The 22,093-nt window shown below is 40.6% G+C and overlaps 5 protein-coding genes across 5 annotated transcripts; 2 read left to right on the top strand and 3 right to left on the bottom strand.

Moving 5' to 3' along the window:
• Positions 1–3,495: 3,495 nt before the first annotated feature.
• On the bottom strand, positions 3,496–5,223 carry C7974DRAFT_381681 (uncharacterized protein). Its single transcript, XM_046140600.1, has 4 exons — positions 5,000–5,223; positions 4,579–4,950; positions 4,124–4,535; positions 3,496–4,074 (listed from the first exon to the last, which is right to left on the bottom strand). Exons 1-4 carry the CDS (start codon positions 5,040–5,042, stop codon positions 3,567–3,569), a joined length of 1,335 nt encoding a protein of 444 aa, XP_046002254.1. The 5' UTR covers positions 5,043–5,223; the 3' UTR covers positions 3,496–3,566.
• An 812-nt stretch (positions 5,224–6,035) lies between these two features.
• C7974DRAFT_459411 (Rieske [2Fe-2S] iron-sulfur domain-containing protein) lies at positions 6,036–7,929 on the top strand. Its single transcript, XM_046146101.1, has 2 exons — positions 6,036–7,154; positions 7,206–7,929. Exons 1-2 carry the CDS (start codon positions 6,334–6,336, stop codon positions 7,618–7,620), a joined length of 1,236 nt encoding a protein of 411 aa, XP_046002253.1. The 5' UTR covers positions 6,036–6,333; the 3' UTR covers positions 7,621–7,929.
• Positions 7,930–8,189: 260 nt separating this feature from the next.
• C7974DRAFT_438360 (flavin-binding monooxygenase) lies at positions 8,190–11,110 on the bottom strand (the record flags this gene model as incomplete). The annotated part of the gene is made up of 5 exons (XM_046145252.1): positions 10,477–11,110; positions 10,056–10,423; positions 8,850–10,000; positions 8,281–8,322; positions 8,190–8,241 (listed from the first exon to the last, which is right to left on the bottom strand). Exons 1-5 carry the CDS (start codon positions 10,727–10,729, stop codon positions 8,190–8,192), a joined length of 1,866 nt encoding a protein of 621 aa, XP_046002252.1. The 5' UTR covers positions 10,730–11,110.
• Positions 11,111–17,706: 6,596 nt separating this feature from the next.
• C7974DRAFT_381673 (fungal-specific transcription factor domain-containing protein) lies at positions 17,707–20,872 on the bottom strand. The gene is made up of 9 exons (XM_046140599.1): positions 20,658–20,872; positions 20,479–20,601; positions 20,323–20,432; positions 20,126–20,275; positions 19,542–20,077; positions 19,201–19,474; positions 18,980–19,155; positions 18,736–18,922; positions 17,707–18,687 (listed from the first exon to the last, which is right to left on the bottom strand). Exons 1-9 carry the CDS (start codon positions 20,714–20,716, stop codon positions 18,161–18,163), a joined length of 2,142 nt encoding a protein of 713 aa, XP_046002251.1. The 5' UTR covers positions 20,717–20,872; the 3' UTR covers positions 17,707–18,160.
• Positions 20,873–21,070: 198 nt separating this feature from the next.
• C7974DRAFT_381671 (uncharacterized protein) lies at positions 21,071–21,977 on the top strand. Its single transcript, XM_046140598.1, has one exon. The coding sequence runs from the start codon at positions 21,104–21,106 to the stop codon at positions 21,767–21,769; it is 666 nt and encodes a 221-aa protein (XP_046002250.1). The 5' UTR covers positions 21,071–21,103; the 3' UTR covers positions 21,770–21,977.
• The last annotated feature ends 116 nt before the right edge of the window (positions 21,978–22,093 follow it).

The following is a 22,093-nucleotide window of genomic DNA, read 5'->3' as shown; positions in this document are numbered from 1 at the left end:
ATAAGAGAGTTTACCCTCTAGCTAGTAGTAGTAGCTAATATAGCTAATTCTTTGCGCAAAGAGTATAATCTAGGCTATATTAGCATAAAATAGCCTAATACGTTTATTAAGTGCTGCCCTAAGCTCTAAGTAAGGTTTAATTATAAGTATAACTATAAGTAAGCCCTCTATAAGGATCTAGAGATTATATAAGGCTAGTTCTACCTTATAGAGAATACTAAAGCTAAGTATAGTATCTAGAACTAAGACATATATAACTTTAATAAAACTAGGTTTATAATAGGCTAGATATTAATAAGAGTAGTTATTATAGGCTTAAAGCATTAAGAGTAGCTAAAGGCAGTTTAATAGGGCAACTAGGAGTAGATAATAGCTATCTAGGGCGTAAATAGTATAGAATAGGCTATTCTACCCTTTATTATCTTTTAAGGCTATAACTACCTCTCTACCTAGTATAAAGAGAATATAATACCTTATAACTAGGTTATTATAGTCTCTAAAAATAGCTAGACTATAAATAAGCTTAGATTCTAGTAGCTATAGCACTTTAAAGCATATATAAAGAGGCGTGCTATAGAAGAGTACTAACTACTAATTATTAATAGCTATAAGAGCTAACATACCTTATAGGTAAGCTAATTACCTAGGTAAGCTAATTACTTTTACTAAGACTATACTAAACTTTATATAACTTATAATACTATAGTAGCAACTTATATTCTACTATAGGTTATAGTATATAGAATTACTAAGAAATACCTTATATATTATTCTTATATATTTGCGCATTATGCCCTACTTTACTATATATGCTATAGTATTATAAAGACTAAGTGCCTAGTTTAACGCGCCTCTTCTTGCTTATCTTCTTCCTATTACTATAGGCTTTAAACTTATTTAGAGTAGTTAAGCACACTCCTTTACTAATAGTAAGAATCTCTTCCCTCTAGATCTACTTCTTCTTATATAATTTATAGCGCATAGTAGCCTTATTAGTAGCTTAAAGCTCTATAACCTAGTTGCACACTAAAACTAGTAAATATACTATTATTTCTATACCTTTAGTAAGCTAATTAAGAGCATTAACTATTAAAGTTAGTAAGCTATTTCTATATTACTAAATCCTCTCTTAAATTAGCTTTAATTATAACCTAAATTCTAGAGTATTCTATAGGGTTTAAGAGTGCTATATACTTTTATCTATAGTAGGTAGTAGTAGAGTATATAGGCATACTTTAAGCTTTAATAACATAGCCTCTAGATTAAAGGGGACTAAGCTAGCGCCTCTAAATCCTCTCTAGATATTACTTCTAGTAATAGAGGCATTAAAAGCTCCTTTAAAGTATAGTAAGAATTTAAGTTTTATAATATAAGTAATCTTGCTATATATTAGTAGCTTAGCTTAGCAACTATATACCTTCTTTATTAGGGTAAAATAACCTATATTAAGTAGCTATAGTAGGTGCAATAAGTATAGAGGTATATATAAGGTAATAATCTTATATTCTTTATAATATTAGTAGAAATTAACTAAGTTATAGCTCTTATAGCTATCTAGAATAAGCAGCTAATAGCTACTAACAGTGCGCTCCTTTATATGCTTATTAAAGTGCTTTAGCTACTTAATACTAAGCTTATTATTAGTCTAGCTATTCTTAGAGATAGTAATAACCTAGTTATAAGGTATAGATAGCTCCTTATACTAAGTAGAGAGGTAGTGCTTGCCTTAGAAGATAATAAAGGATAGAATAACCTACCCTAATGCATTAATACCCTAGATAATACTAGTCTACTCTTAGTTACCCTATTATACTATCTTTAGCCTTCCTTAACACTTAGAGCCTATAATAATAGCTTCTATAGATATAACACCTATTATAAACCTAGACTTATTAAAGTTATAAGTATCTTTATCTAGAATACTATACTTAGCTTTAGTATTCTCTACTAGGTAGAACTAGCTCTAGATTACCTTAGGATCCTTGCAGAGGGCTCTCTTATAGTTATACTTTTAATTAAACTTAACCTTAAGCTCTAGGTAACACTTAATAAACGTGCTAGCCTAGTTCTTGCTAATAGAAGGCTAGTTATATTTAGTAAGTAGAGAGTTAGCTATATCCTCTATATTAGTAAGCTAGGGCAGGTATCCTTGCTTATCTAGCTTTAGAACATGCTAAATAATTACCTCCTCTTTAGTGCTTATTAGTTTTATTAATTTAGGCTTATAATTATATTATAGAGAGGCTCTAGCAAGGCGTGTACTAAGCGTGCTTTAAGAGATTTTATAGATAGCTGCAGCGCGTTGCTAGAAGAGTGTTGCGTCTTGTTAGATAGCCTAGATAGCAAGCTATATATTTGCTTTATTTAAGAGCTTTTTTATAAGCTTATATTAAGCTATTGCAAGTTATATAAAGTTTAGTATAGTCTTAGCAAAAGTAATTAGCTTACCTAGGTAATTAGCTTACCTATAAGGTATATTATAACTCTCTCTAATTCTAACAATACTATAAGAAAAGAAAGATTATTATACTCTATATGCTTCTATACTTATTACACCTCCTATAGCTACTTAATATAGGTTGTTTTGCACTATTAAAGAAGGTATATAGGTGCTAAGCTAAAGATCTTATATATAACTAGATTACCTATATCTTAAAACTTAAGTTTCTGCTATACTTTAAATGCGCATATAATATAGTAATAACTCCTAGTAATATTTAAGGAGGATTTAGAGGCACTAGATTAGTTCTATTTAACCCTAAACAGGTTATAATAGGCCTTAACGTTTAACTACGCACCCTATTACTACTTCCTATCTCTAACAAGTTCTAGCAGTCCTATATACTCTAGAACATACTAGAATTTAGGTCTTAATTAAAGCTAATTTAAGAGAGGATTTAAAAGCATATAGATAGCTTACCTTCCTCTATTATAAATGCGCTAGAAAAGCTCTTTAAAGGTGCTAAGATAATAGCGTATTTGCTAGTATTAGTGCGCAAGCAGGTTTCTAAGCTTTAAGATACTAATAAGGCTATAACATAATATAAATTATATAAAAGAAAGCATTTATAGCTAGAGGGGACTCTAATAGTTAAAGAGAGGGTATAATTAAATACTCTAGAGGAGTTTGCTGCGTGTAGTAATAGAAAACATACAAAGAAGATAGTGCGCACTAATAAAGGTTAACAGACTATAAGACGCTATAAATAGTGCTAGGAGATAGGGCATAACTTGCGCATATGTTAAAAAAGATTGTAGATAGCTCTTCTATACTGCAACATGTTAAATTACTATTTGCAGGCCTATAACAGGGTGTTGTAGGCCAAAATAGGGTTAAGTTTTAGTAGGGTCTTAGCAGAGTGATCAACTCACCCGTCCGGTCAACTCACCTATCTAGTACGTTATCTTGTTAATGCAGGATGTAGTAGGATGCTGTTTGTACTACATTTTACTAACAACTTGCATCTAGCGTTATTGTATCGCACTAAGTTACAGGGTGTACGTTAGCTAACGTTTTGCAAAAAGTAATAACTAACATTTTTAGCGCAGCTCCTTGTAGCTAAAAATTAAAATATCCACACATCGTACTTTGTCATTAAATCCACCCAGTCGCGAGATGTCTGACCATCCCAGTACATCTGCAGGTAATTTAGGGCTGTAAGCACGTTGGCAAACCCAAGACGTTCATACTTTTTGTGTAGCACGTTAGAGAAATACATCTGGTCTTTAACGGTAACGCTCTCGCACGCAGCAATGAAGACTGAGAATACAAAAGTGTTAGAATCAACAAGGCAGTGGTCTGGTATGCTTTCAAGTGTTGCGCGGAACTTCAGCAGTGGTTGTGTAGAGTCACCAGTTCGCACGCCAAGCCTCAGTCGTGTTATGTACATCTCGCAAGCTTGAGCGCTGAGATCATAGACGTTAGACAGTACGTGATGAAGCTCGGGATGCAGCTCGCAGCAGGTAGTGAACTCCTCCCATCCTTTCGATATTGAGGGTCTGATCGGAGTCGTTAAGCGAAGAATTGCCAACCCCTGATGGCGGCTCAAGTAAGGAGCGGCATATCCACGGAATCTGAGTTTTGGTTAGTATTGCTTTTCTTGATTCTTGTGAGTCAACTTGCTTCTCGATCTGAGTACACAGAAAGGGGCCTAAAGACCCTGTGCCCAGGATGTTGTCTTCCTGCGTGATGCTAAGAAATACCTCGATCAGATGGAAGATTCTGCGGAAGTCAGGGAGACCGTTTACTATCGCTGTGGCCAGGAGAAGAAGCAATGCTACTAAGATTCCCTGTTTGGCTGTCGTGTCGTGAGCTAAGAGCTCTTGCTTCTCTCGCAAACCTTGAAGGACACATTGATAAGCAGAATACGGCTTTGTGCTTCGCCGACCTGCCCGTGTTGCTAAGTAGCAAACAGATGCCGCGCATACGGCAGACTTGACAAGGTCATCACAATAAGCGAGCGGAAGGACCGAGAGGCGCCATTGGTTGTAGTCATCGTCAATGACAACGAACTTGGAAGCTATTTCCTCAGAAACTGTTTTAGTTAGCACTATCCTTATTTGATTGAAACTACTTACAACAGCGGAAGAGGCACTGGTCATTTGCGTTAAGCAAGCCATTTGAGAGCTGCAAGTGTTCATGACGATGAACGCGGTGTTCGCGCGACAATGTTGGCGGAGATTCTTGTTCTCTTTTGGATAACAGCGCCGCATCTTTCCAATCCTCTTTGCGCCTCGGCATCCGACCCTCACTGCCAGAACGATGGCTCTCGATACCCCAAGGGTGGATTCTCAAGCCGCCAGGGGCTTTTCCCTGCGCAATGAGATCATCTGCAAACCGATACCTGGTTTTGCTATATCCACTACAATCGAGACCTCTGAAGCTACATTTGCGGCAGAAAGGTTCAGTCAAATCACAGCTGACTCTTCGTTGCGAGCATTGATGACATCCTGCAGACAGTCAGACATCAGAAAGCGTACATCAGTGCCGTGGGTTTACCTTTGACCCGCGCAGCGTACATTCGCTTCTTGTGGGAGTACATGGAGATGCGCAATTGTCAGGCTGCTGAGGGGTTGCGATTGCCGAGTGTTCAACTCAGAGTCGAGCCGGCGGATCTGCTCAGATGACTGACAAGACTCGGTTTTGCTGCCGTCCAGCAAAAAAGTAAGATGAGCGTCACGTCAGGACCCAATAGCATGTTCGGTAAAGAGCAGCGAAGAGCATAAGCAGCACGATGCGCTTGACGCTCGCGCTGAAGCCTCATCGCCCCGCACGGAAGCGGGGTAGCTTGGCGGTTTCGGCTGCTCCAGTGAGTGGCAAACACATAATGTCCGGCTTCCAATAACCGAAACAACGATCACAAACATCTGTGTGGAATTTGAAAGGAAGACGCGCAATAGAAATGTTTCCATATTCCCATCAGTGCAGCTTCCCCTTGAGTCTTAAGCTGGACGCTTGTGGCATGGCCCGGCGTCTGCAATGCCACCATTGCCCCTTTTGCGTTCCATCTCCGAGTGCCGTTGTCTTGAATTGACAGCGCGAAGACTGGGTACTTTCAAACATGATGTAGCAGCGCCGAGACGAAGCCTAAGAGTCACGAGCGTACCTCCTTGTTCATTTTGGGGAACTCTAATGAGCACACCGTTCCCGCGAATCGCCTCGACATCACCGATACGACGCGGGTGGTTTTTTCTCTACCTAACCAGCCCGACAATGACTCGGTACTTTCGAAAAATGATGTAGCAGCGCCGATACGAAGCCTAGAGGTCACTAGCGTACCTCTTTGTCCATTTTGGGAAACTCCACTGAGCACACTGTTCCCGCGAATCGCTTTAACATCAGCGATGCGACGCGGGTGTTTTTCTCTTATCTAGCAATCCTAAACCGTCGGTCCAATGCGACCCAACATTAGCCCCATGTCTTTGGGCATTGATAGCCGGGATGCCACACAATGCGAACCTTCGAAGAGCGCGTTTGAACCAATCAGCGTGAGCAACCTGCAAGACCTAGGCATCTGGTCTGTCATCAGGCAGATTTTCAAGTAAAAGATCAAATTTCGATGATAAGAGGCTTGCGCAAGCCAGCTGCCGGCTCAGCCGACAATAAGACCCTCGCTACAGTTGAGGTAAGTCCGATGAGCTCTTTGGAGGGGCCACGATAGTCACACTTGTAGTATTTCGCCAACTGACAAATGCGAACCCCGGTCGACCTATGAGTGGTGAGAAAGAAGTATATATACACTGCGTGAGCACATCTTGTAGAGCCAACGAAGCACTTCTTTTTACACTACATTCCAATATCCATATCTTTGAGTCCTATATCGAAAGGATACCATGGCTCCCAAGACCAAATCTCACGGTCCGACATGTTCCAGTCCCTACACAGATGGCAAAATAGAGCCTATCCGAGCATTACCTGCGAGCTGGTATGTATCTGATGAAATGTACCAGCTCGAAAGGCGTGGGATATTTAGCAAGAAATGGATGTTGGTGACTCACGAGTGCCGGTTTTCTAACCTGGGAGACTGGATAAAGTTCGAGATCGCTGGATACGAGTATGTCATCACGAAAGACCGAAAAGGCCAATTTAATGCTTTTCACAACACCTGTCGTCACCGAGGCTATCCGATTGTCGATGCTGGATCCGGCCGTAACCAAATACTGTCATGCAAGTATCATGGATGGTCCTACAGCATGGATGGGAAGCTTACAAAAGCGCCTTGGTACGACAATGTAGAGAACTTCAACATAAACGAAAACAGTTTGTTCAAGATCCATCTGAAGAAAGATGCTCTTGGCTTCATCTGGGTCAATTTGGACTCGTCGGACGATCCTGAGCCATGGGAGAAAGAATTCGATGGGATCGATACCCAAGAACGATACGACGGCTACGACATGAGCGTATACGTATTTGATCACGAGTTCGAAATTGACGCGTCAACCAACTGGAAGCTTTGCTCTGACAATTTCAACGAGTGCTACCACTGCCCAACGTCGCATCCTACCATCCCAACTTTGTTCGATCTCGATACTCTAACTTTAGATGCGAAAGATGGGTATGTGATCTCCAGCTCCAAACAAGACGAAGAGCAAAAGAGAGAAGGTCTTCAGATCTGCACCACCTACTATTTTCCAAATGTCTCTACAAATATCTTGTAAGTGCTCAAATACCTGCCTCGCAAACGACATTGACTGACTACACTCAGACCCAACTACATCATGCTGCAAAGGTTCTTACCGATCAGTGCACACCAGACCAAGATGCATTATCAGATCTTTCGAAACAAGAACGCAAAACAAGAACACTTCGACAAGATCAACGTTCTTTACAAACAGGTCATGAATGAAGACAAGGGACTGGCAAATGGTGTACAGAAGAACATGGAGCGCGGACATTTCGTCAATGGTCAGATGAATCCATTTATTGAAAGTCCGGTGATCCATCAGCAAGCAAAGATGCGGGAGGCTGTTAAGGAGCATGCGGCTATGGAAAAGGCAGCAGGTCGTCAAATTTGGCCTGTGCAACAGCCTCCAAACTCAGACACAGTTAGCAAGGAGGATGATGAATTCTGCGCAGGTCTCTCATGCGCCTCTGGTCAGCAGAGTGCACTGGTATGGTAACAAAACCTTCGAAGTATTCCGAACTGAATGTAGTCCGTCAAATGTTTCTATCTATCCGTTTCACTTCTTTCTTTGCGCTGAATATTAGGTGCTGCTCACCAGCAGTAGAGATCCAAGTCATTAATCTGAACACACCGCCGGAGACTAGCACAGGTTCTAACCAGAGGTGATGTCACCGTTGGAATGCGCCTATCGATCAACTATATAGCTGCTGGGGGATAGCATAACGATTATAGCACCAGATTCTGCTGGGTCTGGGGTGTAAAACGTGTAATTAGAGCCAGAGCTCCTCTACAGACTCTATTCAAGACACTTGTTCTTGTATCATGACTTTGGGATGCAACTCGCACGTTGCTCCTATACCCCGCTTACGCGTTTGATTCGAGGGACAACAACGCTCACATAAGACGGAGTCATTCGACGTATTGTGTAACTTATTAAGCCATTGATCGCACCGTCTCAAACCACATGGCTATCGATCAGGTGTTGTTGACCCACCCCGATTTGTTGCTTGAATGCTCAGGTGTCAAATGAAAGCTTGGGATGCACATTTTGGAAAGGCTCGGTCATTATGCAATATGGAAGAGTGAAGGGTTGCGAAGATTTAGTGGTTGGAGTGGTCTTGATGTAAGAACAATTCAAGCCATACTCACCTTGGACAGAGGAATGATTGCAGGATCTTTCAGTTGTGGAACATTCCATCTGGAGATGGTCATGTAATCACTAAGTCCCATAGAAGCGCGTATGTTCACGCCCAAGCTCACACTACGCTGTTACCACAGTACCAATGCTATGATTTTTAGCTAAAAAGGGACTTTATCCTATGCAAAAGCTACCGCATCTGGTGTTTCACACTGCAAATTTAGATGTCTAGCCTTATTTCCGGTGTATTTCACCAAAATTTCAGTGTATTTTACCGAATAAGCATTTTTTCTGTGCTGATAACACCCGATTCGGTGTTTCTTACACGATCTTGGACCGTAGTGTGTGTTATGTAGGGATTAATGTTGAGTGGTTAAATTGCCAGTAGCGAGGCCCGCTCCACTTAAAGCTTCTGACCGATTTCTGACCTCATTTATTATAGTGCACGGATATGTCATCACACTTATTACAGTCTGAGATTACTCAATTCCTAACGTTCACGCCGGCAAGGGCGTCACTTCCCTTAGCATCGAAGCGCTTACATTCACACCCATGGGTGGTTATACACATCTCACGCACCACTGTACCTTGATGTCCCCTCTTGCATTTCGAGAAACTGGTAGTCGTTCAGATAGCTTGTTAAACCTTCCGGGTCGCCCGACCGATCCGCAACAGTCCATCCATTGCCAAACCACCCAAAACTGTTTCCGTCAACATACTCCATCTCAAAATCTTCCCAGTGCACAAATTGTAGTGCTTTCATAGCGTGCACACTACTTCCAGGCCACAGCGCCGTAACGCGACCACGCATACGCTGCTCGACTGATGAGCCTGGCGGCGCTGTCTTGTACCAGCTCACACAGTCTGCTGTGTACACAGTGCGCTTAAAGTACTCGTCGCAGTATGCCGTGAACTTGTCCACAGGGCCTCTCTTTGGTTCCACAATCTTGACATTGCCTTTTGAGAGGCGCTCCAGTACTTGTGCGATGTAGGTATGAATAACCTCGATCATCACAAGCAAGCTTCCGGCTCCTTGGAACGAGTTCGGACCGAGCGATTGAAAGAAGTTGGGAAAACCGTCTGTACAGAGGCCTAGGTAGGACCGCGGATAATCGCTGTACTTTTGACGGAGGTTCAGGCCGTCACGGCCGTATATGGGGAAGCCAGAAGATACCGACGTGTCGAAGCCGGTCGCGCAAACGATCGCGTCAACAGATCGGTGCTGGCCATCTTCGGTGATAACGCCGGTTGCATCTATTGATCGAATGGTCGAGGTAATGACGTCTACTTTTGGTAATGCAAGCGCCTCCAAGTAGCCTGGGCCTGGGGTAAGGCGTTTGCAAAGTGGTGGGTATCTGGGAAGGAGTGACTCGATGAGTTTCGGCTTTCCCTTTAACCGCTCTTTCATCATTACTTCAAGCTTTTGTTCGATACCCACACATCGTGGATTATCACGCTCGCTGGTCGCATAGAGTCCCTGAAGTGACAGTTCGAGTTCTTTGCGATAACGAAGGTACACGTCGGGATCTTTCAGCCAAGCTTGCTTCTCCTCTGATGAGTATGAAAAGTTGCCATTCGTGCCTTCGCTTTGACGCTCGCGGACATGGTGCTCGGCGATCTGGTTCGCAATCCAAGTTTTGCCGCGAACATAGTGATCCATCCTAGCAACTTTGGGGACAAGAGCTGGGACAATTTGAATGCCACTGCTGCCTGCACCGATGATAGCCACTGTCTTGCCCTATGAACCATCAGCCTGTTCTTGATCAGAGACTTTAGAATGTGGACCTGCTTACAGTGGAGTCGAAAGACTCGTCCCAATTCGCACTATGCAATAGTGTGCCCCGGAATGTCTCCATCCCTGCAATATCGGGCCACTTCCATTCATTCAAGGTTCCTGTTCCAGTGACCAAAACGTCGGCGCTATCATGCACAAGCTCAGTGGTCCCATCATCTACACTTTTCAGAAGCGTGAGGAACCACTTCGACTCCTTACGGTCCCAACGAGCCTCTACACATCGATGCTGAAACTTGATGTGCTTGTGGATATCGTACTTGCTGGCAACGGTCTGCCAATATGCTAAAATTTCGGGAGCAGAAGCGTAGAATTGACTCCAATGAGTAGATGATTCGAAGCTGAGCTGATATGATAGCGATGGTACGTCTGTGTTTATGGTTTAGTTACAGTCAACAGCATAAAAACCGTGTAATACATACCGCATGCGCATCCTGGGTATCGATTCTCATACCAGGTACCACCAACATCAGGATTCTTCTCGTAGATGACGAGATCTATTCCAGGTACCCTCTTTTGGAACTGAATAGCTCCTACGATGCCTGACACTCCAGCACCAATGTAGATGACCTTCAGTGGTCTTGCTCTGTCGACCTCGCGTTCAGAAATCAGAGGTAAAACAGGTCGCGACCGCTCTGGACTTTCGGGCGTCATCTTGTTTGATAGGAATGGCATGCTTGTGGTGGAAGAATGATAGTAGAGTTGGTGTGAAGCGCACAATCACGATTGATAATTCCCAGGGCGATTTTGGTGCAGTCTGACTTGCGGCTTTATAAGGACTTAGAGAACGCACATCTATTCTGCATTTCGGAATATTTGTGTGTCGGAGAAGAATCGATATCTCTTGTCCATGACTCTTGTTTGGAGGGGCGCAGTAGACCAGCGCCACAAATCGACTGGCTGAGAATTGCGGTTAGATCTCCGCGCTTTGCCGGCACGTGTGACGGATGTCTAACCGTTCAACCTCCATCACCTCGCTAAGGGATTGTAAACATCATTCTCGTCTTGCGATGCTCAAAGAGGAGACCTGACCCGCACCATAATGCACCATTAGATAAACGCTAATTTGCAAGTGGCTGGTCACTATCGATGCAGGTAATGGCAGGTCCTTGCTTTGATACCTAGGTAGCAGATAGGCGCTTTGAGGTCCGTGCTAGCTGAGCCGGCCGACGATGAGTTGCCGAAGCTGTTGAGCGATCGTCATTTTTCTATCATCATCTCATACACCGTTATGGTATGAAAGGTGGCGGTATCCAGGTACCGAGGAAATGTCCGTTCGTTATCTTAGTCAGCGGCACGGTCCTCGGAAGCTTATGGGTGATTCCCGAAATACCCGGTGCACACGTGAGAAGGAGGAAAATTAAACTAAGAAAACAGCCTCTGCGTATCTTAGATACTGTCTCTGTACATTGGCCAAGACTCTAGTGTTTAGCGCCCTTATCAAGACTCAGAATAATACACACAAGGTAACGTACTCCACGGGCGAGTCGGACAACGGGCGAGTTGGACACTTTTGCTAAGCCCCTACCAAACTACCCTTCTTATACTAATGCCTCCTTAACAATACTAGTTAGACGCGTTAAAGGAGGCCTAAATATAGCTTATACTCTAGGCTCTTAAACAAGATATAACTCTCTTTCTATAACACGCTGCTGCTATCTATAGGGTTCCTTAAAGTACACTAAGTAACTAACGCGCTAGATAACCTTTATAAGCTAATTTTATAGCTAACTTATAGAATCTAGACAATAATAAGAAGTAGGTAATTGTTTATTATATACTTAACCTAGTTAAGTAAGGATTCCCCCTATAACTAGCTAATATAGCTACTATAGCTAATTCTTTATATACTAAGCATAATCTAGGCTCTATTAGCATAAACTAGCCTAGTATGTTTATTAGGCGTTAACTAGAGCTTATAGTAAGATTTAACTATAAGTATAACTATAAGAGAGCCCTCTATAAGAATCTAGAGATTATATAAGGCTAGTTCTGCCTTATAGAGAATACTAAAGCAAAGTATAGTATCTTAGATAATAACACCTATAACTTTAATAAGATAGGCTTTATAATAGGCTAAATATCTATAGAAGCTATTATTATAGGTTTAGAACAACGCAGATAGCTAAAGATAGTCTAGCTAGGTAACTAAGAGTAGATAATAGTTATATAGGGTATTAATACTAAAGGGTAGGCTATACTACCCTTTATTATCTTTAAGGCGCGCTATTACCCTTCTACCTAGTATAAAGAGGAGAACTTACCCTAGGATTAAGTTATTATAGTCTCTAAGAATAGCTAGACTACTAATAAGCTTAGTATAGAGTAGTTAAAGTACTTTAATGCGTATATAAAGAAGCGTACTATTAGAACCTACTATCTATTAGTTATTAATAGTTATAAGAGCTATAACTTACTTAACTTCTAGTAATACTATAAGGATAATAAGATTATTACTTTATATATACCTCTATACTTATTATACTTTCTATAGCTACTTAATATAGGCTATTTTACCTCTTTAAAGAAAGTATATAGGCGCTAAGCTAAAGACCTTATATATAGCTAGATTAACTATATTATAAAGACTAAGTTCCTACTATACTTTATATACGCCTATAATACTATAATTACTACTAGTAATATCTAGGAAGAGTTCTAAGGCGCTAGACTAGTCCTATTTAACCTAGAATAGGTTATAAGTAACTTTAATATAAAGCTATATACTCTATTACTATAACTCCCTATTAAAGAAGAGCCCTAGCAGTTATAAACCTTAAGCAATACTCTAGAATTTAGGTTATAATCTACTCTAATTTAAGATAAGTTCTAGAAATACTAGGGTAGCTTACTAAATTCTATAATAAGCGCACTTAAGCATTATATTAAGGGCGTAGTAATAGTTATGCATAAGCTTATACTTATAGAGAAATAGATTACTAAGCTTAAAATAGCTAATAAGGCTGGTATATGCTAGAAATTATATAAGAGAAAGTAAGTCTAGGTAGAAGAGACTCTAATAGTTAAGGATAGCCTATAATTAATAACTCTAAAGGAGTTTAGGGCGTATAGTAATAGGAAGAAAGTAAAGAAGTAAGTGCGCACTAATAGGGCTAAGCTAACCTAAAGGCACTATAGATAGTATAATAAGACTAGATATAATATGCAAATATGCAAGAATAATATAGAAGTAGTCTCTAAGTAATATTATAGGTTATTCTACTCTGCATAGCCCTAAAGCAGGCTAATAGAGGCTATTATAGAGTAAGGTTTAGTAGAGGCTTAGTAAAGGTAAGTTGCTTACCTATTAAGTTATTTGCTTATTAGGTACGTTACTAATATAAGGTTTATATTATTCTATCTAGTCTAATCTATATATAAATAAGAGAGGAGATAAGATAAGAGATTAGAAAGATAATAAGATAAGAGATAGATAATAAGATAGGAGATAGATAATAAGATAAGAGATAAATAATAAGATAAGAGGTAGATAATAAGATAAGAGATAGATAATAAGATAGGGGGTAACATACTCTATAGGTAAGTTAGATAATAGGCAAGTTAGATACTTTTGCTAAGACTATACTAAACCTTACCTTATTATAGCCTAAAATACTATAACCTAGAGCTATATAAAGCAGAATAAGCTATAATATTACTTAGAGACTACTTCTATATTATTCTTGCATATTTATATATTATATCTAGTCTTATTATACTATCTATAGCGCCTTTAGGTTAGCTTAGCTTTATTAGCACGTACTTACTTCTTTACCTTCTTCCTATTACTATATACTCTAAACTCCTTTAGAGTAGTTAATTACTATCTATTCTTAACTATTAGAGTCTTTTCTACCTTAACTTACTTTCTTTTATATAATTTATATTGCATAGTAGCCTTATTAGCTACTTAAAGCTTAGTAATTTCCTATTATACTAATACTAGCTTATGCGTAATAATAGCTACCCTCTTTAAGACCTTCTTAAACGCTTTAACTAAAGAGGTTAGTAAGCTATTTATATACTTCTAAATCCTTATCTTTATAAGTATTAATTATAATCTAAGTTCTAGAGTATTACTAGAGGTTTATAACTGCTAGAGCTTATAGTTAAGAGTAAGTAGTAGTAATAGAGTCTATAGCTTTATATTAAGGCCTATTATAACCTATTATAGGTTAAATAGTACTAGTCTAGCACCTTAGAACTCTTCTTAGATATTGCTAGAAGTTATTATATTATTATAGGCTACTTTAAAATATAGTAGAAACTCTATCTTTATAATATAGTTAATCTAGTTATATATAAGCTTTTTAGCTTAGTACTTATATAACTTCTTTAAAAGGGCAAAACAACCTATATTAAGTAGCTGCAGGAGGTATAATAAGTATAGAGGCATATATAGGGTAATAATCTTGCTATCTTTGCAGCATTGCTAGAAATCTAGGGAATTATAGCTTTTATAACTATTAATAACTAGTAGATAGTAGGTTTTAATAGTACGCTCCTTTATATATGCGTTAAAGTGCTTTAACTACTCTAGACTAAGCTTATTAGTAGTCTAGCTATTATTAGAGACTATAATAATATAGTCTTAGGGTAGATCCTCCTCCTAGTACTAGTTAGATAGGTAATTATAGGCCTTAAAGATAATAAAGGGTAGAATAGCCTACCTTTTAGTATTAACGCCCTATATAACTATTATCTACTCTTAGTTACCTAGCTAGACTATCTTTAGCCTTCTATATTATTCTAAGCCTATTATAACTACTCCTATTAATATTTAACCTATTATAAACCTAGTCTTATTAAAGTTATATATATCTTAGTTCTAGATGCTATACTTAGCTTTAGTATTCTCTATAAGGTAGAACTAGCCTTTTATAATCTCTAGATCCTTATAAAGAGCTCTCTTATAGTTATACTTGCAGTTAAGCCTTACTTTAAGCTTTAGTTAATACTTAATAAATATACTAGGCCAGTTTAGGCTAATATAGCCTAGATTATACTTAGCGCATAAAGAATTAGCTATAGTAGCTATATCTACTAGGTAAGAGAGAAACCCTTATGCAGCTAGCTTAAGTATATGCTTAATAATTACCTACTCCTTATTATTATCTAGATTCTAGGAGTTAGCTATAGAACTAGCTTATAAAGGTTATCTAGCATATTAGTTACTTAGTATACCTTAAGAAACCCTATAGATAGTAGCAGCATATTATAGAGAGAGAGTTACGTCTTATTTAAGAGCCTAGAGTGCAAGCTATATTTAAGCCTTCTTTAACGCATCTAACTTATATTATTAAGAAGGTATTAGTATAGAAAGAGTAGTTTAGTATAGTCTTAGTAAAAGTATCTAACTTACCTATTATCTAACTTACCTATAGAGTATGTTAGATAATAATAGAAGAAGGAGTATCTATAGACCTTATAATAAGGGACTCTAAGAGAGTAGAGTAGATAATAAACTACTAGAAATAATTAGTCCTAGTATTAAAAACACTATAGTTATATGCTAGTATATATATAGTAGGTATTTTATACTATAGACTTATATTTTTTTACTTATAATATACTCTATAGGCAAGTTAGATAATAGGTAAGTTAAATACCTTTACTAAGCCCCTACTAAATCTTACTCTATTATAGCCTCTATTAGCCTACTTTAGAGCTATATAGAGTAGAATAACCTATAATATTACTTAGAGACTACTTCTATATTATTCTTATATATTTATATATTATATCTAGTCTTATTATACTATCTATAGCACCTTTAGGTTAGGTTAGCCCTATTAGTGCGCACTTACTTCTTTACCTTCTTCCTATTACTATGCGCTCTAAACTCCTTTAGAGTTGTTAGTTATAGCCTATCCTTAACTATTAGGGTCCCTTCTACTTTAACCTACTTTCTCTTATATAATTTTTAGTATAAGGTAGCCTTATTTACTACTTAAAGCTTAGTAATCTTCTATTGCGCTAATACTAGCTTATATATAACTATTGCTGCGCTCTTAATATAATGCTTAAGCATACTAGCAATAGAATTTAGAGAGCTACCTTACTATCTCTTAAACTTATCTTAAATTAGAGCAGATTATAAGTAAAATTCTAGGATATTACTTAGAGTTTATAACTACTAAGGCTCCTTATAAATAGAGAGGTATAGTAATAGAGTGCGCAGCTTTATATTAAGGCCTATTATAACCTATTATAGGTTAAACAGGACTAGTCTAGTACCTTAGAACCCTCTCTTAATATTACTAGGAGTAAAGGCAGCATTATAGGCGCATATAAAGTATAGTAGGAACTTAGTCTTTATAATATAGTTAATCTAGCTATATATAAGGTTTTTAGCTTAGCACCTATATACCTTCTTTAAAGGGGCAAAACAGCCTATATTAAGTAGCTATAGAAGGTGCAATAAGTATAGAGGCATATATAAGGTAATAATCTTATTATTCTTATAGTATTGCTAGAAGTTAAGTAAGTTATAGCTCTTATAACTATTAATAACTAATAGATAGTAGGTTCTAATAGTACGCTTCTTTATATACGCATTAAAGTACTTTAACTACTCTATGCTAAGCTTATTAGTAGTCTAGCTATTCTTAGAGACTATAATAACCTAGTCTTAGGGTAGACTCTCCTCTTTATACTATGCAGAGAGGTAATATTGCGCCTTAAAGTTAATAAAAGGTAGTATAGCCTACTCTACCCTATTAATACCCTAGATAACTATTATCTACTTCTAGTTGCCCTATTAAATAGACTTTAGCTATCTATAACACTCTAAGCCTATAATAATAGCTTCTATAGATATCTAGCCTATTATAAAGCCTATCTTATTAAAGTTATAGGTGTTATTATCTAGGATACTATACTTTGCTTTAGTATTCTCTATAAGGTAGAACTAGCCTTATATAATCTCTAGATTCTTATAGAGAGCTTGCTTATAGTTATACTTATAGTTAAATCTTACTATAAGCTCTAGTTAACGCCTAATAAATATACTAGGCTAGTTTACGCTAACATAGCCTAGATTATACTTAGTATGTAAAGAATTAGCTATATTAGCTACAGCTATAAGCTAAGGGGGAAATCTTTGCACAGCTAGCTAAAGGATATAATAAACAATTACCTACTCCTTATTCTTGTCTAGGTTCTATAAGTTAGGTATAGAATTAGCACGTAAAGGTTGTCTAGCGTGTTATTTGTTTAGTGTAGCTTAAGGAACCTTGTAGATAGCTGCAGCACGCTGCTTAGAGAGGTTCGCGTCTTGTTTAAGAGCCTAGAGCGCAAGCTATATCTAATGTTCTTTTAACGCGTCTAAGTAGTGTTGTTAGAAAGGCATAGTTGCAGTAAGGGTGTTGTGGTAGGGGCTTAGCAAAAGTGAGTCGCTCGCCCATTAAGTCGTTCGCCCGTTAGGTACGTTAGTGTAAATACACTTTTATGTGGTGTTCAATACCTGTTTTATGCGGTGTTAATTACACCCCTAACGCAGTGTTTTTGAGGGACTTTCTTCTGTGTAAAAGACACCGCACCATGTGCGGTGTTATTTACCCGATTTTGTACCCCAGTGCTAGTCACTTGCACGAACATGTCTTATCCTATAGTGAACTGTTATACTTATTTCGTGTCTGTACGCTCTAATCCGACCTTACATAAGTGCGCAATATGGATCGCAGATGTTTCACGGTAGAGCCAGTTTCTCTACTAAGAGTATTATGTGAATCTCAGACTCACATTGCTGTGCAAGTTCTGCTCGCGACCCCAATGGCGCAATCCTGCAACCGTAGACCTTTCGACCGGTTGACAGAGGCTGTCATAGAAAACCTGATCGAACTTAAAGACTATCACGGTCTTCATCGTTGGAAGAAATTCACGAATTTTATTCCATCGTGGTGAGTCTCGGCTCTGTGCAGAACCAAGACGTGGTGCGTACATAATGTGGACCCTGCCTACGCGCGCCATGAGGAGGTCAGGGCTAACTAAGGGTATAAGGGGTACATGAAGAACACTAATCGATGCAATCTATGGCCTTCCCAACTATACTGGAAGGGCTTTAATCAATTTCTTGGTACTTGTCCTTTCATAGGATATTGCTTTTCAATGTTGCCCATCGCTTGCAGACATAGATGCGAAATGACTCAATGGAGAATCGAACATGACTTGGTTGGCAACGTACTCGAGAGCTTCAGACGAAAGACCGAAATTCATAAGGAATACGTCATTTGGCACCATAGGGAATACCGGAAACGTCGCGGTAGAGAACTGAGTAGCAAAGTCGCTTGAGCCGCTTGCGCATGTAAAGTCATTCGAGAAGGCCGGGTGTTCTGGAGCAATCGAATTAAGAGATTGGGGTCTTTGTAGTGCTGCCGACAAGCCAAAGGCTTGCTTGTTATCAGTCAGCCTGGCTGCGCTGTCCAACGAAGCAAGAAGCTCTTTCACGTGAACAGCTTCCGCCTTTCGGTACTTCGCGATAGGATTCTTTTGTGCGATCATCTCGTCGAAAATGGCGTGTGCTCGTTCTTCCAAGTTGAGAACGTTGTGAGTCGTGAAAGATACAGCACGAATGACAAGTAGCACGATCAACGCAGATGAGAGCGTGTCCAGTTGAAATGGCAGGAAGACCTCTGAGTCAAACGACTTAGCATGTAAACAGGGATCGTAGACTTCCTTACCTATCATGTTGTTGTCTAATCGCACAGTCAACAATTCGATTATTTTCGCTGCGGAATTTGCACATGTATCCACGAGAGTATTTGGTCGGTCGGAATTCTGCTGCATCGATCTCTGATGATGTGTACCATTCTTCAGCCTTCGTTTCAACAAAGACAAGAGCACTGGCCGGGTCGCTAGTATTGCACACTGTGTGATAAGATTTTAGACTAGATGCAGTTCTGATGGTGCACACTGAGTACGTACCTCGTGATATGCCAATGTCAGGAGGGTTACTGAAGCAAGATCAACCTGGATGGGGCTTTGAAGTTGATTTTGTATGGTGTCTTCAAGCTCCTTAGCCAGTCCCGCAAGAGACTTCAGGAGACGTCGGGTTCGTTCCAGGAAGGTCCGATCAACTGCGTTATTAGATACATAGACAGCTGTCACTGTTAGACAGATGGGTACACCGGAGACCAACCACTCACTGCTCAAGACCTTGGAGACCAGGCGTGACACCTTTACATGTAGTGTGTAGACGATGTGTCTCTGAGAAGATCCAAATGTTATCGGTAGAGGCGCAGTGATGTCCTCTTCATGAACCACAGTGGGGCAACCAGTAGCTGAGGCAATGTGCCGGTCCATGATGTAGATGGACCACCATAGACAGTTGTATCTGTGAGCGATTTCGACACCGAAGCGTTCTACCGGTAATCTCGTATGCAGGCCAGAATGCATTGCCAGTCGTGCAGCTTGACCTATCTGCGGTGCGCAACTTTGTTAGATTCAAAGATTGATAGTGGGGCTAGACATGAGGAGCACTACTCACATAAGCGTATGCAGAAGCTTTGTAATCAATACAATACATGTACAGCGCTATCAATGCCAGTACTTCGATTGTCAGGATAGGTTCAGTCCTCTGTAGCTCAGGCACGCATGTTAAGAGTGACATACCTCGCGCAAAAAACTCGAAGCCCGAAGGTACGATGTGATTGCGCGGGCGCTCGAGGAGTGCTTTGCCAAAAGCCATTATCACAAGAAATTGGACACACCAGAGCCGAGATGAACGGGCAGTTTCAAGTGGACTATTGTAGAACTCCGCGGTCTTTGTGGCGAAAGCTTCGTGATCGAAGAATTGCAACCTATGGCTTAGATGAAACTTGACTGAGTTCAACAAGTAGATCGCGTAGTCACGTGGTGGTATCGATCGCAGCCAATTGGACTCTTGAATATGATCCCACCTCAAGGGGTAGGCATCACCGTCAAGAGGGAAACGCAGCTCTTCGGTTGCTGCTGTTGTAGCTTCCTGGAGAAGGTCGGTGACTCTGAACACGAAGGACCAGCTCGATGACTGAGCGACATACACTGCTGTAGTCAGCATCCGGTAGGTAGTGGTGCTGGCTAGTAGCTTACACCATCGAGCCTCAGATGATCGGTTGTCCTTGATGAACGATGTATCATCAGGAAATGGACTTTCGCTCAAATCTGCCTCCCAAGAGTCTTCATCAACTTGCTCAGTCAACTCGTTACGAGACATTTCCGGCACGCGCATTAGGGATAAATCTGGCCTGTCGATTAGCGAAGTCCCACGTGAACTTTCACTTGCCTACCGTTATCCTCTTCAAACTGCGCTTCTACCTCATCTACGTCTTCTGTGCCCACCGACGCGCGAGTTGCATTCTCAAAGCGCCTGAGACGTAGGTGCAATGACTGAAGGTACCTGAGGAATGTTAGCAAGTTCGCGTGACATCACACTATGCATTGACCGTTCTGAAACCACGATCCTCCTGCTGTCTTCTGCAACAGTGCATTGTATCGACCTGCGTTGGCAGGAGACGCAAGGCACGTTACCAGAACACTTGACCTTCCGCTTACGGCACGCGTCGCATCTGGAAATTGAATCGCGTTAGTTACTTGAGCTAGAGAAGATCAGCCAGTCACTTACGCGACACTTGCCCTCGATGTTCCGGGCTTTGGCATGTCAGAAGGCGAAGGCGAAGGCATGGCCGCTCACAGACAAGAACAAGCTAGTCACAGAACATCTCCTAGGAGAAGCCTCAAAGTAGAAACAACCAACACCGTTGTGTGAACGCGAACCCCTCACGCCAAGGCCGATAATGCTCATGGGAGCGCCTGTCTGCAACGTGTGCTTAGATAGTGTGTCCACACTAGGACCGGCTGCGTGTGGAAAGAATTGTCCGAGCGTGTTAAACGACGCTATATCCAAAGGCCAATCGGAGGTCGTTACGTTCGGGCTCGGCGACCGAGCCGACTTCTCGCTTATCATCACGTGCCGTTCCAATCGGCGAGGTGCTGGTGTGAATAAAGACCATGATAGGATAACCCCTAATGCTCTCCAGTAGGTCTTTCATACCTACGAATTTCCCAAACATGGTTGAAACCAAGCTTTACACACTACCTCCCACGTCTTTGATACCAAATTCGCCGCTTCCACTAGTACACTATCGCGGAGTATTGAAAGAATCGGAGAGAACTCCAGGTCACGCTTTCGATATGTTTTGGGACAATGGGTGGCTAGTTCAGTGGCTTGTACGGTATCCTCACACTCAGCGAGCCCACTATCACGGAGCTTCTCATGAATGCATGGCTGTGCTCACGGGTAATGCTACGATTCGGTTCGGCGTCGCTGATACTGATCCGGACTTGGAAAAGAACACACATGGCTCTGCTTTCGAGAAGGGCGGGATAGAGCTGGAGGCAAGAGCTGGAGATGTCTTCATCATACCTGCCGGCGTGTCTCACAAAACATACAACTCTCTGCCTGCGGCCGAGTTTGAGCGATTAAGTCCTGGCGACGGGCATACGATTGATATCGAGACTGCTCGGAAAACCTATCATAGGATTGAACTTTCCGGCTTCACTATGCTAGGAGCCTATCCCGAAGGCTGTCAGTGGGACTTTCTTGAAGGTGGAGAGCATGAAGGGAACTTCGAAGCTGTGTGGAAGATACCAAAGCCGAGCACGGACCCTGTGTTTGGAACGAATGAGAGAGGGATTTGCTCTACGTGGTGCAACACGCCACAATCTAAGCTGTAGAGCTTGAACCCATCCTGATGACCAGAACCCCTTAGCGCGCTGTCTTGCACTGATCTCTCTAACTTGTTTGTTGTCTTTGGGTTTTGTTTAGCCCCTCAGGCACATGATCTTGACTTCATCAATGGTGTGACGATACTAAGAAGCTTTGTAAGCTACTGTGAGAACCCAGTACCGAGCCGCTCAGCCAAACAAGCCATAAATAAACCAGTATTCACTCACTATGAGTGAAGACTTAGAGGAGTACTTGTTGCCACCAGGTCAGGGGTGGTCGCTGCCATATGCCCAGCTACCTTACAGGGTCTGACATAAATTCTATGAGTGACC

Source organism: Boeremia exigua, assembly GCF_020726555.1.
Source record: "Boeremia exigua strain MPI-SDFR-AT-0100 chromosome Unknown C7974scaffold_1, whole genome shotgun sequence".
NCBI classification, from domain to species: Eukaryota; Fungi; Ascomycota; class Dothideomycetes; order Pleosporales; family Didymellaceae; genus Boeremia; species Boeremia exigua.
Note: the sequence above shows the minus strand (reverse complement) of the source record. Positions and strands in the feature narration are given on the sequence as shown.